We start from the raw sequence: 17,407 nt of genomic DNA, 5'->3' as shown, positions 1-17,407 counted from the left end.
ATGTGCATTAGATGGCAACAAGATCCTATTGTACAGCAATTTCATCAGGTAACGTGATGTAGCCTATACTGAATAACAACTACTGTATTGATATCTTTTCTCAATTAAAAACAACTTTTTGTTTGTTAATTTCAACATGTTTTATTGTCATTCATCTATTTATCCTTACATTTTAATCTGTTAATTTCCTAACATATATATTTAGCAGGCCTAGTCTAGTTTATGCTGCACATGTACTACTCAATCAACCATCCAGCAGATGGTGATATGGCAAAAATAAATACAAAGATTGCACATTTCTTGATTGACCTCTTGCCTCTCAGTAAACCACCAAAATAATCTATATTTCTATATGTTCTTCTTTAAGTGTTTATGTTATAAACGACATGACTTGACAATGTAAGTAAATAAAATTATATTTAGCACCACATTCCTGCTTTAGGGCGGTGGAAGATTTTTGTAGAAGTAAATCATGTGACGTCAGCTCAGTGTTGCTTCCGGGTTTGCCTTATTTTTTTGACGGGCAGATAGATTCTTTGTTGTTTTGAGTTATTGGTTATTTATTTCAAAATGAACCGTATTTTTGGTCGAGGAAAACCGAAGGGACCACCACCAAATCTAACTGACTGCATAGGAAATGTAAGTATATGGAAATAACTTAATCAGAGCAGTGTCTTTGACAAACAAACAAAAGAACTTTGCATGCTGGCTAGCTGGCTAGCTAGCTGGATGACATCTGATTGTTCTAGAAATAATGGGAGAGTTGTCCTGCATGACAGCCCATTTGATACCTATAGTTTATAGGATACTTTTTAGCTACGTAATTTTCAGCGTGGTGTTGTAAGTTAGTTTGATTAGCCTTGTAGTATTGTCGTAGTTACTAAGCTAACTTGCCTAATTTATCTAGATGGTCAGTTGACAAAAGTACAGTAAGGTGATGTTGGTTTTCCACTGTAGGCTAAAACAATGATTCCCAACCAGGGGTACTTAAGACTCATGAGACCAAAGACTTATTGGTCAAATGCACATGGGGGGGGGGGGTACTTCAGGGGTACTCCGGGCAGAGCCAAATTCAGTTGGTGGTAGAGTCACCGAAAGAAGGTTGGGAATCACTGGCTAAAAGGTGTTGTTCCTCCAACCAACCAGTTTTACAGGTTTGACCAAAGGTATTTAGCTAGTGCCATTGAAGGTAAAAATAGAAGGTATGATTATTATAATAACTTATCAGAAAGTTATTAAAATACATGTATATCACAAAATGTTATTACAATGACTTCAGACTCAAACAAAAGAGTTGAGGTACAGCGCATTCGGAATGTATTCAGACCCTTTGACTTTTAACATTTTGTTATGTTACAGCCTTATTCTAAAATGAATTAAATTGTCCCCCCTGCTTCTGAATAACATCCCCACAGCATAATACTGCCACCACTAATTTACCACAGGTGGACTCCAATCAAGTTGTATAAACATCTCAAGGATGATCAATGAAAACAGGATGCACCTGAGCGCAATTTTGAGTCTCATAGCAAAGGGTCTGAATATTTATGTAAATAAGATATTTCTGTTTTTATTTTGAATACATTTGCAAAAGTAAAAAAATGTGTACATATATGTTTTTACTTTGTCATTATGGGGTATTGTGTGTGTAGATTGCTGTGGATTTTTTTGTCTTAATTTAATCCATTTTAGAATAAGGCTGTAATGTAACAAAATGTGGAAAAAGTCAAGGGGTCTGTATAGTTTCCGAAGGCACTGTAAGTGCTTTTGGCAACAGGGGTATATTAACATACAATTGAAAGCAACGTTATTGTATTGCGTTGCACTAAAATAGTCAGTGGGAAGCCAGAAATAAATACAATTCCATTTCAACTTACTGTGCGTTCATTGTGATTGGGGAAAATTGACAAAATATCTAAGGGATAGATAGTATTATTAAACAGACTTTCTAAACGTGGGTCTCTGCTTAACTCATGTCAAAATAAAAGTCCTGCACAAGCCATATCTGGACAACAAATAACTTTTGGGGGACTTTTTTTATTTTGACATGAGGTAGGCAGAGAGGAAGTGGGTCTACAACAGGTTAGTGCAGCATTTCCCAAACTCTGTTCTCGGGACCACAAGGGGTGCACGTTTTGGTTTTTGCACTAACACTAAACAACTGATTCAAATTATCAAAGCGTGATGATTAGTTTGATTATTTGAATCAGCTGTGTAGTGCTAAGGCAAAAACCAAAACGTGCACCCCTTGGGGTCCCATGGACAGAGTTTGGGAAACCCTGGGTTATTGTTATCTGGGTTCCTTGGGACGTCCCTACCCTAACCCCTTAATCCTTATCTAACCCAACAAAACCCATTTAAAAAATGTCCACTTCAATGGGGTGACGTCAGAGTTGGGACATCCCAAGGATCCTTTTTAAACTTTTTCCTACACAGACCCACGTTTGGAACGTCTGTTTAATAATAAGATCCTTTAGATATTTTGTCTCAAATTCCCTCCGTCGTAATGACCAACCGTCCTGCCCACCGGCACAGTAAAGGAAATGTTATTGTATTTAACTTCTGGCTTCGCACGGAGTGTTTTCGTGCAACCCAATACAATTGAAAGCAACGCTATTGTATGCAAATACACCCGTGTTGCTAAAAGCACCTAATGTGTTATGAAAAGAGTCTGCCTGGCTAATTCTTTACTCTTTCTCTCTTCTTAAGGTTGACTCACGAGCGGAGTCTATTGACAAGAAGATTGCCAGACTAGATGTTGAACTGGTCAAGTACAAGGATCAGATGAAGAAGATGAGAGACGGTCCTTCAAAGGTAAGAGTGAAGGCCTACACTGAGTGAAGCAGACTGGGATAGTAGATATGTTTACCAGTCAGTCGTTTATTGTACCAACCTGGTCTCAGAGCATTTCGTATTATTATGTACGTAAATCCGAGAAACGCTATTTAGTATGATGTTACATTTCGTATGGTATGTATTAATTTGTGGCTTTTCATCACCCATTTCCTATGATATGTTAATTACAATTCATATTATATGTTACGAATTTGAAAATGTACAATATTTTAGGAATTTGCAAAACGTATAATGTAACCATACCAAACGTAACATATCACACTAATTTGAGTGTTTACAATTTGTATCGTGTTAAATATTATCCACCATCGGTAGCCACCGTCAGTTATACCCACATACATTTCTAACTAGTGTCAGTTTCCTTACATTTTCCATCATTCCATTACATCGTTAGTTGACCTTTCTTTCCTCTGTCACATTCGTGTCGTTGTTCATGAGGATCGCTAGCACTAGTGGATCATATTAAGCAAACAATAATTTGGGACATGTAGCCTATTTTAATCAAAATGGAACGCAGACCTTATGTAGCAGGTTAAACATGGAGCCTGGCGCACGGTTTACGACGTCTGGACAGTTGTCATCACAGTTCCATTATTAGGGGACTACTGGTCCCTATTTTACACTTTTCTCACCTGCATAGTGCGTAGGAAAGGCATGCATTTCCTAAGTCTGAATCGGACCCTTGAATAAAACACAACAGTTTGTCACTGGGGGGGGGGTGTGTCTGCATCCTCTCTCTACAGTTCCACTTGTTGTTAGGAAGATTCTAAATGTATGTCTGTCCATCCACGTGGACAGTATACATGCCTGATGTTGTGTAAATTGTATTTCCTGATTATGTTTTCATCAGAACATGGTCAAGCAGAAGGCAATGAGAGTGCTGAAGCAGAAGAGAATGTGAGTCATTTATGAAAGCAGTCTGCCAATGCATGAAACACCTCCAATCAGTCAGGACCAACATCACAGTAGCACAATGATGAACCACATAATGAGCTGTAAACCATAGTCATATGAGTACATCATAACGTCTTAATTAATAGAGGTTATCATTTGAATTGTGATGTTTTTCAGGTATGAGGGCCAGAGAGATAACCTCACACAGCAGTCCTTCAACATGGAACAGGCCAACTACACAATACAAACTCTCAAAGACACAAAAACAACAGTAAGGTGGATCAGTAATGTAATGACTGTAGCACTTACAATTTACTGTCGTTGCCATAGTCCTCTGGGTAAACATGTCTGATATTGCATTATAGGTGGATGCCATGAAAATTGGAGCCAAAGAGATGAAGGCGGCATACAAGAATGTGAAGATCGATCAGATTGAGGTAAACCGTTTGTCTTCTGTTTGGCTACTCAATATATTCCAAGTTATCTGGTTTGTGTTCACCCAGGTTAAGTGAATGTGGAGTTTCAGTGAGGATGGCCCATTGGGTAATGAGAATGACAGACGTTTGGGTTAAGAGCTCTTTGTGACCCTGATGCAGGATCTCCAGGACCAGCTGGAGGACATGATGGAGGACGCCAACGAGGTGCAGGAGGCGATGAGCAGAAGCTACGGGACGCCAGAGATCGATGACGATGACCTGGAAGCAGGTCAGTACTGTGAGAGTATGACACAGCCACAAGACAATATTGTGTTACAACAGTTGGTTTTGCTCCAGTAGACTAGGTCTATATTAAAACACTGCCGTATATCAATAGATGGCATCATTTCCCACCACACTACAGAGAAGTTTTGTTCACTTCAGCCCAGTGATACAACAGCAGTCAATAAAGTCCTTACATCAATAGGATGCATGTAATAACTGCATCAATGGCTATGTGTTCCCAGAGCTGGATGCCCTGGGAGATGAGCTGCTGCTAGATGACGACAGCTCCTACCTGGATGAGGCCAGCACTGCCCCCTCCATCCCAGAGGGAATACCCAGCGACAGGGCAACAAACCGGGTACACATCTCTCTCTGACCACTGTATTCACGTTTACCATGTTTGGTAGTGGATCACTGGCAAACATAACTGCCACCAGTACAGCTGCCTCGTTCAAAGGGTTGTTTGTTTTTTAGGAAATTGCATTGAAGACACATTTTATGCACTCATTTAGATGTTTCCTAATAAAATGTCATTTGTGCATATGTTTTTCAGGATGGAGTTCTGGTGGATGAATTTGGCCTACCACAGATCCCTGCCACATAATGGATAGACAGCAGGCAGGAATCAATGGCAACACTCCCAACTGTTTTTTTTTTTAATGTATCATAGCCTTTTTACAATGTATATCCCGACTGATGCATTATTACGTGGTGGTAAACAAGACTCAACCCACCTTAGCTTATCTTTTGAAGAGAATCATTGATAATCTAATCAATGGTGATGCATCAGCTATGCTATTAATTCTTGATCGTATGAACAAATGTTTTTTTTTCTCCAAGGTGTTTCTTGGTATTTGGTTGTTCTAACTTCTACTGCAGCACTGTGTTGCCAACTACCAATAAATATAAATAATATATTTCAAATGATGCCAATGGTGGATTAGTTACAAATCAGGCATATTTTGTTGTATTTTTTTAAACAAAGGAGGGAGACAGGACTAAATAAGTCATTTAATTATACAATAGAACACTAGTAGCGTGTAGAATTATAATCGCTCAAAAGCAATAAATACATTTCTGAAAGTATTCATGTAGTTGAACGATATGCTTTCTGTGTACAAATGTTGGACAATGTAGCATTTAGACGAGGGCTCTCCAACCCTGTTCCTGGAGAACTACTGTCCTCTAGGTTTTCACTGATTCTAATAATTACCGTAATTTCCGGACTATTAACCGCACCTGAATATAAGCCGCACCCACTGAATTAAAAAATATATATTATTTTGAACATAAATAAGCCGCAGGTGCCTACCGGTACATTGAAACAAATTAACTTTACACAGGCTTTAACGAAACACGGCTTGTAACAAAAATAAAACATTTGCAGTAAGCTTTAGTTGTCTTTTTGCACTGAGTCAATTCCTCACGCTGCTGTTTCCATCGACTCATTAAGACCAAGCTCCCGTGCAGCAGCTCTATTTCCTTTTACAACAGCCAGATCAATCGCCTTCAACTTGAAAGCTGCATCATATGCATTTCTCTGTGTCTTTGCCATGATGAGGGTGACAAAATGACCACCGTAATCAGAATGATGGGAAGTTTGAGAGCGCTCAATTTAATCTAAACAGTAAACAAAAAAGTTGTTTGACCTTAACCCGTTCGGCAATTTCATTGGTCTAATGAAAGCGTCATGCCGCCAAAAAACTGAGCACGTCACAATGTTTTTTTGAGAAAAAAATTTGAAAGCGGGAAAAATCCATATATTAGCCACGTCATTGTTTAAGCCGCGAGGTTCAAAGCCTGGGGAAAAAGTTGCGGCTTATAGTCCGGAATTTACGGTAGCTTACATTTGACATTTTAGTCATTTAGCAGACGCTCTTATCCAGAGCGACTTACAGTAGTGAATGCATACATTTCATTTAATTTCATGTATTTTTTTGTTGTTGTTGTACTGGCCCCCCGTGGGAATCGAACCCACAACCCTGGTGTTGCACACACCATGCTCTACCAACTGAGCCACAGGGAAGCCTTGTTAATAAGCTGAATCAGGTACAACTGGGGTTGAAGCGAAAACCTACAGGAAGGTAGCTCTCCAGGATCAGGTTTGGAGAGCCCTGATGCAGACCCTTACAAAATTACAAAAACACATTGCCCAAACTGTATAGTTTTATGACAACCACAGCAACAAAGGCCTTGTTTGAGCCAGTCATCACCAACTGAGCCTATAGCTGAGGGGGAAGATCTTCTTGTGAAGGTATTCAACAACCTCAGTCTTGTTCCAAAGCTTTTCAAATTCATAGTAAGGAATCTGAAAAAACAAAAAGACTATTAGTAACAAATGGAGCCCAGAGCAAAAACAGAAGATCCAACTGAATACAGATATGCTCTTGACAGAACACTAGCAGAGGGGCTGAAATCAGAATTTACAGCAGACAGAACTCAGAATTTACAGCAGATGGAACACTTGGGAAAACAGAACACTCAAAGGTTGCAGAGTGAATTTCTGACCTGAACAACTTCGTATCCCAGAAGCCTCAGGTGCCGCTGCTTGATGGCCTCTTTCCCTAGCAGCTGTCTTGTGTTCACAGTGAACCTCTTGTGGCCGTCAATGCAAACTGCTATCCTGCAAGTACACAAACAGCGAATGGGTCTGAATAAAATTGCTATAGTACAGCAATTTTATCACCTATGTTTATGAATTTCATAGTTTAAATGTGTGTTTATACCTCTTGTAGATATCATCGATTTGACTGGCAGGCAATACATATCCTTCCTCATCAAGCTTTATTTCCACATCTGAAATGACAAGAAGCAGAGGCCGGATATGTCTTTACACCTTTCATTTTCAGCATATGCATGTCTGAAGCTTTGAACTAAAGGTTAGCTGTGTTGTATCTTACAATGTGCTGTGTCAGTACGTTACCTAGCGTGTAGCAGTATGGAGTGAGGACTCTGGAAGCGAAGTAGGTGCGGGCCCCTAGTAGATCCACCAGGCCAGTTTTCACATAGTTGTAGAGGTGTCCGTCAACCGGCGTCTCCAGAGACCGACCAGGAGTTAGGAAAGACTTGACACGGTACTTAGGAAGGAGCCTTGGACCCTGGGGTTAAAACAGGGTGTTAAGGGTGAGTCAGAGGATAGTGTGCTAGGATGTCAACACTGCAGTTGAAGTAGGAACGCTATCATAGAATGAACATTGATTTGTACTAACTTGTTAGCCTACCTCATAGAAAGGGCATTCAAGCTTCACAGTCATGTAGAGTTGGGTCAGTTGTGCCAGAACAATCCGGTCAACCCCTGAGCCTTGCTCTGGGGGACAAATTCATTTAAAATGTATTAATCAAAGGCCGTGCAATTGATTAACCAAATAAACTGTGCCGATATAAGTATGGAGAGTAGTAAAATAAGCCTGGGCTAATTTATTAAGGCTGCATTACCTTGTAGTTGCTGGAGGAAGTAGCGGTTGAAGACCTTGGACACAAAGTTGACAGGGAACCGCTCTACCAGGATGCAGGAGTGCAGCAGGTTGAGGAGTGTCCGGGGCTGGAAGTGAGAGAAGCGTGCGTGCAGGATGGCCTCCACCTTCCGGAACACCTCCCCAGCGTTGGGCGGCAGGTAGCCCAGCTTCCCGAAAGGCATGATCTGCCTGGCCACTTGGCTGGTGCTGTATTCGTCTGCCCGGTACACAAAGCTCTCTGCCACCGCATCAAACACCGGCAGCGACAGGATGTTCCGACGCCCAAAATACTGCATCACCTTGGTCACTGTCTCTGGGTGGGACGTGAACGTCATCTTGGGCACGTGTCTCTCCATGGCCTCCACCAAGAAGTGGTCGCTATGGCCGAAGTGCATGAGCGCCCCGAGCACTAGACCCAGCTCCTCGTCTCTGAAGTGGGGTATGTGCCTGACCGCCTGCTTACACAGGCTAATGACCAGGGGCATGGCCTGGGTCTGGTTCAGGACCACCAAAGCACTGAGCACGCTGCTGACAGCAGGGGGGTCCATACGTGAGGTGACTGACACAGTGTAGGTGTGCATCGCGTTTAGGAGGTCCTGGTAGCGGCCCTCCTCCCCTACTCCAGCCTGCAGCAGTCTGTATACTGCAGTGAGTTCTACCAGACTCCACTCACCAGGTTCCTGCCTCTGTACCTGCACCATCAGCTGCTCCAGCATCCCACAGCCCGGGCCTTCCAGGGCCTGCAGGGCCTGGCCCAGGGTGCACAGCTGGCCCACGCTCATCTGGCCCCTGTCCAGCCGCTCCTGGCTCTCCGACACCAGCCGAACCACCAGCGTGCTCCAGGGGTCCACATAGAGGCGTGTGCAGGCCAGCAGGGAAGAAACCAGCCCGGCCTCCGTCAGACGCCCAGAGTCCTGCTCCAGCTGGCAGCACAGGGCCCTGAGAGTGTCCTCTTCCAGCACTTTGGGGTCCTTCAGGGAGGTGCCATCCTGCTCTATGTCAGCCACGCGGTGCAGGGCTGCCGCTGCCATGGTGTCAGACATAATCTCCACCGTGCGGAGGAGTCTCAGCACCTGCCTGGAGGAAGAGCAGCTAACCAGGCGGTCATGGAAGGCCTTCTCCTCTGCATCAGTGGGCAGGTGCAGCTGACTCAGACGGAACCTGGGGACTGAGTCTTTGTGGAGGCTGACTGACCCAGCGGTGTAGAAAGGGTCCTTGGTAATGGTGGACAAACTCATCCTCCCACAGTTTGGCTGACTGAGTTTCCGACAGCCTTGCCTCTGGATACAGCGGTCCGCTGAGGTCCATAGACACGCCACACACATGGGCTCCCCTATCGGAACACTCAGGAGTCTGGTGTGACTCAGCTCGCCTGGAGGACAGAGGTGTGCCCCTGTCTGCCTGAGCAGTTGAAGCCTCTGGAACACCTTTAAAGCCATGGCTCTGTTCCAGGACTCAATAGGCAGTTCAAACCTGTATGAGCATAGGAGCAGATGGTTAGCTAAGCCTACAAAGTTCTGGTAACTAAGTTGACCTAATGGGCAGTTTCAGTTGACAATAATCACCGCAGTAAGATGGATGGCAAGATGGTTTCCATGAAATGTCCCATTCATTTTGATGTTAGCTTGCTAATTGTGGGGCGGTAGGTAGCCACCATTACCAAGGAAAGGTTGCAAGAACGAATCCCAGAGCTGACAAGGTAAAAATCTGTCGTTCTGCCCCTGAACAAGGCAGTTAACCCAGGCCGTCATTAAATATATGAATTTGTTATTAAATGACTTAAGGTTAATATATATATATATATATATAAGTAACCTTGGCTTGCTGGTGGTTATCAAACCAGCGACTGCACGCAGCATATGCTAACTACGCATACCACGACCTAGCCATACATTAAGAACATCCATTCAAATGTCAGCTTTTTCTGAACTAATGCAGCGCAACCCACGGGAGAGCACAACATGTCATTTTGCCCTTGTGTTAGCTAGCGGTCATGGCTTGAAGGGATACAGATTGTCAAATTAACGTCAAAAGTTTATACTGTTTTGCATTTCAGCAAACTATAACCCCAAATATTTTCATAACCTTAACAATTATCCTAACTGATACGTTAATTATCCTAACCTGCTACGAAAAGTCAAACCTGACAAAGGTTGTATCCGTTCTAGTGAACAATTTAGCTAGCTAGCTGCAAAGCGGAAGTTCGTGTTATATTATGGGCAATACAATAGTAAACGTGACAATGTCCTACAACGGAGGCATTGAAATGATGAATTTCCTTACTTTATTAAACTAAACAGTTCGCAAGAAGAGTACTAGGTACAGTTTACCTTTCGTGGAACAGGAAGCACTGACAAAACAAAAAGTAAAATCCACCCACCGGTAAAGCGTGGTTCGGTAACGAAGGTGCTCATTCGTGATTGGCCCCGTTGTAAATCTGTTTTACAAAGCCATTAGGACGCGCTGTAAACCATTTGTAAAATGTTACCAAACTAATACTGTACCGAGTGGGTTGGTGATATTTCAAATTATTCAGCAAATCCTGCATATCCTTGATTGACTAAAAGTATCGATGGGGATAAGTACACTGAAAAAGTTTAACTGAACTGTGCATTCAAAGTGGACCCCCCCCGATGATTTGACCTACATTATCTTCAGAGGCAAAAATCAGGTTGAGGTCATACTACTCGGATTCCTCTGAATTAACGTGGTTTATTGCAGTTTTGCATTTATATTACTATATATATATATATATTTCCCCACATTGATTTGAACAGTATCTAGGCATTTAAAACGTCCTTTCGCAGTAGCTGGTGCTCCGTCTGACATGCACGGCCACAGAAACGAGGTGGAATGAGTAATGTGAGACATGACATAACAGCCTGTTTCACAGTAAGACAGCAGAAGGGAACCATCAGCTTACTAGACAAATCCACATTCAGACAACGTAATGTTTATTTCAGTCAAATCATTTAAACAGGGTCAAGAATGGAGAATACAAGTTGAGTACTTTATTTTAAAAGTGTATATTTATTATAAAATGTAAAAATTCAGCTAGACCAAGCCATTAGAGTAACTTAGCGTCAAGTTGCATTTCCCACCATTTTGATGTCACAGACCAGTACCATGTTTTGGATTTTCACATTCACCAGCTAGCTACATTTCTTACAGATACTTAAAATCTGCCAATACTGAAATGGGAGCTTACAGGTGGGTCGTTCCACAAAAAGTGCCTTTCACGTCCCTTTGATAGTTTGAGTCAAATTTGTGAACCAATATTGCATTTTAAAAGTGCCCTTTAATATAGACCACATGGAGAATAATACAGAGTTTTTAATATGAAGACTCGCTAAAGTGCCAAGAGTCAGTATTTTGATATGCCCCGCCATGCACACCGACTTTCTTTAAACCCACTTATTAACACCAAAATGTCACCATCATTGTAAAGCACCATTTATTTTGTTGCTTTGACAGTCCTTTCAGAAGATTTTTATTTATTTCATGTGACTAGTGAATCATTTACACTTGCCCATCATTTAAGGTAAACCCTGTTACATGAACTGAGCTCTCATTTTAACCATTACTCTAATTATTTTTTTCTAACAAAACATTGAACAGGTGGGGTGTAACACATCAACCCTATGACACAGATTTAAACAATTTTCATTCAATTGCCACTCCAGTGCACACAAGCTTCCATTCCCAATGAAAAGGTGATTTAAGAGGAAATCAGCCCTGTTACTATAGTAATGCTTATTTATCATATGGAAAACTTTTGAAGACGAACAAGAGGCCTTGACAGAATTGTTCTTTTACCAAGTTAGACTTTTCAAAAGGCATTTGAATTGGTGGAATGACCCAGGTATGGTTGATAGCAGTGGTTTCACCTTGCTTAACATGGGTTTTATAGAGCCGAGACATGCAGCAAGATGGTCTAGCTGGGTGTAAAGGAGAAGAGGGGCCAGAGAGGAACCATATTATGACTCATGGCTGTGGTCTTAATCGTCCTTATCCTTGGCTCCGTGTTTTAGGATGCGCGTGAACTCCACATAGTTGAAGTTGCTCTTTTTGTCAATGGGCGCCTCCCTGAAGAGCTCGTCCACTTCCTCATCTGTGAAGCGGTCACCCATGGTGGTCAGCAGCTCTCTGAGGTATTCCTCCTGGATGACACCTGAGGACAGAGGGTGACAGACAGGTATGCAAAAACACCCATGGTACTTTCCCCAGGCGGGTATGCACGAGTTACGTATTTGTCGAGTCACACCCAACCCATCAGCTGTTTCTGAAATGATCTGAGCAAACAAAGCAACCTGAACACATTTGAGCAAAGTTCAGAAAGCATCTTTGTATTTACAATCCATTTAAGGAATATGTAGCCCACTCAAGGGTGGTATTTTGAAAGGAAGTTATGCTAACAATCCTGTCAAGGAAATAAATCAGTGTTCTGTGTATTTTTGTAAGCATGAATTTTCCATATGGACCCATTTCATTTTTTTTTCTCAGCCTGAACCCCTAGGAGCTATGGTTTAACCCACAGGTCTAGTTGTTATTGGGACAGCCCACATTACTATCTCAGAAGATAGTCCAGTCTATCCAGCTGAGTCAGAGATTAGGGATATCTTGAAACGCAAACAACTCAGGAACTTTGTTCTCTACACAACACTGGCATCCATTATCAGAATCTAAAACAGCATGATCTATACAGCCACAGACCAATGTTACATCATTCCCATTAGGCTAATTCCCTAAACCTTTCCCTAAAGACCTTACCTGTACCCTCTTCGTCGAAGCAGGCAAAAGCATTTCTGATGACGTCCTCAGGGTCCGTGCCGTTGAGCTTCTCGCCGAACATGGTGAGGAACATGGTGAAGTTGATGGGCCCAGGAGCTTCAGTCATCATAGCCTCCAGGTACTCATCAGACGGGTTCTTCCCTGAGAAAGAATCACAGTGCCACATTAGAACAGACTGCAACTCCCTGTTAACAGTAACCTAGTTTTACAACACTGGCATAAATGGTTTCAAGCGTATAAAACAATGGGAACAGGATGTAGGGAATGTTAATGGGAAACCGCCTGCTCTTTACTAATGCATTACTGTTTCAATAGAATACCACTCTCCTAACACTAGCTGGAAGACACACCCAACCCCAATAAGAGGCAACTCAGTGCTCTGCCTCAATCTGTCAAACACTTGATCAAGATAACCATTGAAGGGGGAGCGTAAAGGCCTAATAAACACTCAAGAGATACCCGAGCACCATACTACAAATCAGGTTGGAGTTAACGAGGTAATTTCGGTCAGCTCTGGGTAACCGGTACCACGAATGTGGCTCACCTTTCAGCCAGGTGTATTTCTATGGCAATGAATCCTTCACAACTAACCTGCTCTGGGGCAGGCTAACTCAGTTAACTCCATTTATACTGAATCAAGTGACTGAGCCACAAGTTGAGGACCAATGACATCAGATACCCTCCCACCAAGACTGCGCCATCATCCTTCATTTAAGGAAGTCTAATGATTTGACATTTTATAAAATATTCAAAGACAGCCATCACATTAGAGTACTTGCTTTCCAAACTGTACATTTCACACGGCAGCATTTTGTGAAAAGGAAACTGACAGCCGCAACCAACCATAGACTGCAGTTCCCATTCAAGTCAAGACAGGCAGCCAGCGTACCTATGAATTTAACAGTCAAAGTGCCAGGGTTAGAGGTTTCAAAACACTTCTCTGGATCATATATTTATGGCCACAACGCAACAAGACTGCATATCTAAAATCCCACTTCATACCATAGCCTGCTGAATTTGAGAACTAACTTTAATTTAGAGCAACAGTTCGGCCTTCAACTAGCATGTGCAGTTACAAGCCTGCTAGAGTTAACGACAGGCGGACGAGCAATATCCAGTCGTAGTACGGATGAAGCCCAACCTGGAATGTGAAGCAGCCTCGCTTTATAAAAGCCTGAATTGATCTAGCTTGCATCATAGTATACCACTCGGGAAATCATTCAGTTACTCAGTTTGAAATTGAGTGAATTAAACAAGGCCCAAGAGAAAACAGACTGATTCCAGATCAGCAGAAGGGGGTTTCAGGGACAAGCTAAGATACCCACCCAGTGAGGCTAGCATGTCGTGCAGATCCTCCTTGTCAACAAACCCATCACGGTTCTGGTCAATCATGTTGAAGGCCTCTTTGAACTCCTGGATCTGAGACTGGTCAAACATAGCGAACACATTGCTAGTAGCACGCTGGGGGCGCTTCTTGGTGGTCTTTCCCTTTGCCCTTTTGCTCGACATTTTGGCTGATGTGCGTTTACCTGTAAGGGTCAAAAGAGCATATTCTGAAGTCAAAAGCCCCAGATTTGTAATATCCCAAAATCACTTTACATTTACCATTTCAAAGAAGACTTAGAAAGAGTTCAGATGTCAATGAAGCTCAGTTCCTGGGACAACATCTTATGATACTTAAGAGGCTATGAAAAACATTGAGAGCAGCAGTTACTGGCTCATGCAATTACCCAAAATAAGATTTGACCAGTTATGCCCAGCTTTCCTTGGATATGGGCTAATCTAATTCAGACTGGAAAACAATCCCTGGAGAGGTGTCCTCACTACACTATAAATGGAAATGTTATACTGCTGTTGAAGGCTGTTCTAGTTCCCTTAACACGGGATAGGAAAAACTACTGACGTGAGAGAAAAAAAATTCTGGCAAGTTCAACAACCTCATTCAGAGAGAGGGCCACTGCTTCAATAATATACCTCCTACCTAGCTAGTAAGAGATGGAGCCAGTGGTCCACACCATTGACTAACTATTATGGCAACAGCACAGGGCAGGATAAGACCGGTTTAGTGATCTAATTTGAGGTTGTGCAATACTAGGTGACTGAAGTCAGACTTAAATTCAATATGATACATGTTAGCTAACATGAACCATATAAAAGTAGCGGTACGATAAACTATCTACAAACACCAGTTAATTCCATACTTTGAGAAATAATTGAGTGAAAAGGCAACTTTTAGTTAGCGATACTACGTCATGAATGGACAATGGGGCCTATAAAAATAGATTAATCTAGCTGCCAGCTGTTGCTACTATCAACGCAAGCAGTATCGTAGAAATTAACATACAGCACAAATATCAATTTACCAAGATGTGGAATGGCTATGATAAAGTTACGAGAAAGCTGACGTTAGCGACATTGTTGAGGAGACGATAAAAACATTACGAATGCCAGGATGCTCGCTAGGTAGATACTGTACTTTGTTTTGGCACATCTCGTTAATACACAGGTATCTAGCGTACGGTCTCTTGATGCAACTTAAAACAATTAACTTGCTAGTTAGAACAGCATTTTCTTTCTCCCCCTTCAGGAAATACTGTAATCTTTGCAGTTAACAAGCCGACTGTTAGCTTATTTAGCTACCCTGCTGACTATGCTAGCTAAGGCTAAATCATCCAGCAAACAAATACTTCCATATGAAAACGATTGTAGCGTATACACTGCAGGCTGTACAGCCGACAGTTCAATAGTAGCATGGGATTAGCAAGTGAAATAACGTTTATACGTTCAAATAAGCAAATATTAGACCTAGCTACCTGATTCTGAAAAGCTGGATAGTCAGTTAGCCCGTGCTGCCCTCTCACAACCACCGCCCTAACTTCCTTAAATGTTTCCGCACAGGAAATACAGACCAAACTAACTTCGGAAAATGGGGAGTGCTTTAGAATTTCTAAATCATTTTTATTTGATTTCAATTATTTTTCTAAACAGTATAATAACATAGTTATACATTTAGATATTTAGTTCATGTACTTTGCTTTGACTATAAATAACTTGATGTAATGCTTGTAAATCAGTTCAGTTTTACATGGGTACACCCTCCATTGAAGTTAATGGGTTTCCTCAAAACACTCCTTTGCTACGTAAACATTCTTGAGATATGCCCAAATACGGAGAAAATAAATGCATCTTCCTGTGCCTTATCATGAGTAAGATAACAATGCTTTGGTGACACCATTTTTATTATACTAAAACTCTGATTTCCTCAATTTACAAAACATATAGCCTAGCAAATACAATGATTATATAACAAAAATATGTTTAATTGTCACATACACCAGATGGGGCCGTGGAATGTGTTGTTTTACAAGGTCAGCCATAGTAGTATGGCAGCACTGGAGCAAATTAGGGTTAAGTGCCTTGCTCAAGGGCACATTGACAGATTTATTAATCTTATAGCTCAGTAGCCTAACACATCAATATTTTGATAGTACCCTAAATGTTTTGGTAAATTGACATTTCCACATATGCTCCAAATATGAAGAATAATGACTGGATGGATAATTATAGATGCTTTGGGGAGAATTTATGACATCCCCATTTGGGTCAGAGTGAACAGTTGGTTCCCCATTGCTGCTTGGAGAAGGTTAATGCTGGAGATCCAAAGCAAGAAAGCCCTATGGAACCCATGATGACTCACTGGTTAAAATGGGCCACAGCAGTAACCTAATGTGGGTTCTCAGTGAACACACACTCCTCAAAGGGAACAAGAGAAGGGGTTTAACAATGTAGACAAGCCACAGGCACATTCAGCATGGAGGAAAAAGGCTTATGATACCAGCCATACAATGCAGCTGTGAGACCCTGGCATTTTTAACACTTGTTTATACAACATTGACTAACATTTTAGTTAAGCCCCACCACCTTGTCATAGGCCAAAGGAAGAGTAAACATAAATAATTATCCCTATTAGTGCTATTTTACAAATGATTAGTCTGCTTGTTCAAGATATGAGCTACTAGTATGGTTTACAACTATGGTCCAATAACCATCTGCTTAATGAAAAGGAGTGCATTCTACCTGCTCCCAAGAGAAGTGGAATTATTCTTAGTTTGTAGAACTGTAAAAAACTATTTTTACTATAGAGTCAGCAGATTGGAACCAGAGACATGTATTTATCTAAACATATACTAAACCCTGCACCTTAGAGGCTGCTGCCTATGTAGATAGACATACAACACTGGTCACTTTAATAATGGAACAGTGATCACCTTATGGACAGTATATGTAGTATATATGAAGAATACATAAGGTCGAGTAGTATATGTACAGAAGTAGTTATATAGGATGAGCCATGACTAGAATACAGTATATAGACATACACACACAACCAGTCAAAAGTTTTACAACACCTACTCATTCAAGAGTTTTTAAATGTATTTGGCTAAGGTGTATGTAAACTTCTGACTTCAACTGTACATACATACATACATACATACAGTTGAAGTCAGAAGTTTACATACACCTTAGTCAAATACATTTAAACTCAGTTTTTAACAATTCCTGACATTTAATCCTAGTAAAAACTCCATGTTTTAGGTCAGTTAGGATCACCACTTTATTTTAAGAATGTGAAATGTCAGAATAATAGTAGAGAGAATTATTTATTTCAGCTTTTATTCTTTCATCACATTCCCAGTGGATCAGAAGTTT

At 41.5% G+C, this 17,407-nt stretch overlaps 3 protein-coding genes across 5 annotated transcripts; 1 reads left to right on the top strand and 2 right to left on the bottom strand.

The window, feature by feature from the left end:
- The first annotated feature begins 474 nt into the window (after positions 1-474).
- On the top strand, positions 475-5,537 carry LOC106590149 (charged multivesicular body protein 5). The gene is made up of 8 exons (XM_014180800.3): positions 475-639; positions 2,710-2,814; positions 3,707-3,753; positions 3,928-4,021; positions 4,116-4,187; positions 4,347-4,455; positions 4,694-4,809; positions 5,005-5,537. The coding sequence occupies exons 1-8, from the start codon at positions 571-573 to the stop codon at positions 5,053-5,055; spliced, it is 663 nt and encodes a 220-aa protein (XP_014036275.1). The 5' UTR covers positions 475-570; the 3' UTR covers positions 5,056-5,537.
- Positions 5,451-10,512, bottom strand: fastkd3 (FASTK mitochondrial RNA regulator 3). 3 transcript variants are annotated; one of them, XM_014180793.2, is made up of 7 exons: positions 10,190-10,512; positions 7,887-9,379; positions 7,673-7,758; positions 7,375-7,549; positions 7,178-7,247; positions 6,960-7,074; positions 5,451-6,759 (listed from the first exon to the last, which is right to left on the bottom strand). In XM_014180793.2, the coding sequence occupies exons 2-7, from the start codon at positions 9,343-9,345 to the stop codon at positions 6,661-6,663; spliced, it is 2,004 nt and encodes a 667-aa protein (XP_014036268.1). In that variant the 5' UTR covers positions 9,346-9,379; positions 10,190-10,512; the 3' UTR covers positions 5,451-6,660. The 3 variants fall into 3 exon arrangements, with proteins under 3 accessions (XP_014036268.1, XP_014036267.1, XP_014036266.1); XM_014180792.3 differs by having other exon boundaries at positions 10,237-10,512; XM_014180791.3 differs by lacking the exon at positions 10,190-10,512 and adding an exon at positions 9,472-10,128.
- Positions 10,513-10,913: 401 nt separating this feature from the next.
- LOC106590146 (myosin regulatory light polypeptide 9) lies at positions 10,914-15,602 on the bottom strand. The gene is made up of 4 exons (XM_014180789.3): positions 15,511-15,602; positions 14,023-14,226; positions 12,677-12,838; positions 10,914-12,077 (listed from the first exon to the last, which is right to left on the bottom strand). Exons 2-4 carry the CDS (start codon positions 14,204-14,206, stop codon positions 11,905-11,907), a joined length of 519 nt encoding a protein of 172 aa, XP_014036264.1. The 5' UTR covers positions 14,207-14,226; positions 15,511-15,602; the 3' UTR covers positions 10,914-11,904.
- Positions 15,603-17,407: the final 1,805 nt, after the last annotated feature.

This window comes from Salmo salar, chromosome 29 (genome assembly GCF_965601325.2).
Source record: "Salmo salar chromosome 29, fSalSal1, whole genome shotgun sequence".
Taxonomy (NCBI): domain Eukaryota; kingdom Metazoa; phylum Chordata; class Actinopteri; order Salmoniformes; family Salmonidae; genus Salmo; species Salmo salar.
This window is presented reverse-complemented; position numbering and strand designations above follow the sequence as displayed.

Bases quoted from the DNA above. Each gene is read 5' to 3' on its own strand.
- LOC106590149 (XM_014180800.3), top strand. From the start codon at position 571: ATGAACCGTATTTTTGGTCGAGGAAAACCGAAGGGACCACCACCAAAT. The intron at 4,188-4,346 runs GTAAACCGTTTG...ACCCTGATGCAG, and splicing joins TGAAGATCGATCAGATTGAG to GATCTCCAGGACCAGCTGGA. The intron at 4,456-4,693 runs GTCAGTACTGTG...ATGTGTTCCCAG, and splicing joins TGACGATGACCTGGAAGCAG to AGCTGGATGCCCTGGGAGAT.
- fastkd3 (XM_014180791.3), bottom strand. From the start codon at position 9,515: ATGGGACATTTCATGGAAACCATCTTGCCATCCATCTTACTGCG. The intron at 7,550-7,672 runs GTAGGCTAACAA...TTTTAACCCCAG, and splicing joins TTGAATGCCCTTTCTATGAG to GGTCCAAGGCTCCTTCCTAA. The intron at 6,760-6,959 runs GTCAGAAATTCA...TTGTTTTTTCAG, and splicing joins TGGGATACGAAGTTGTTCAG to ATTCCTTACTATGAATTTGA.
- LOC106590146 (XM_014180789.3), bottom strand. From the start codon at position 14,206: ATGTCGAGCAAAAGGGCAAAGGGAAAGACCACCAAGAAGCGCCCCCAG. The intron at 12,839-14,022 runs GTGGGTATCTTA...ATTCTTTCTCAG, and splicing joins CGACATGCTAGCCTCACTGG to GGAAGAACCCGTCTGATGAG. The intron at 12,078-12,676 runs GTAAGGTCTTTA...CTCTGTCCTCAG, and splicing joins CTTCGACGAAGAGGGTACAG to GTGTCATCCAGGAGGAATAC.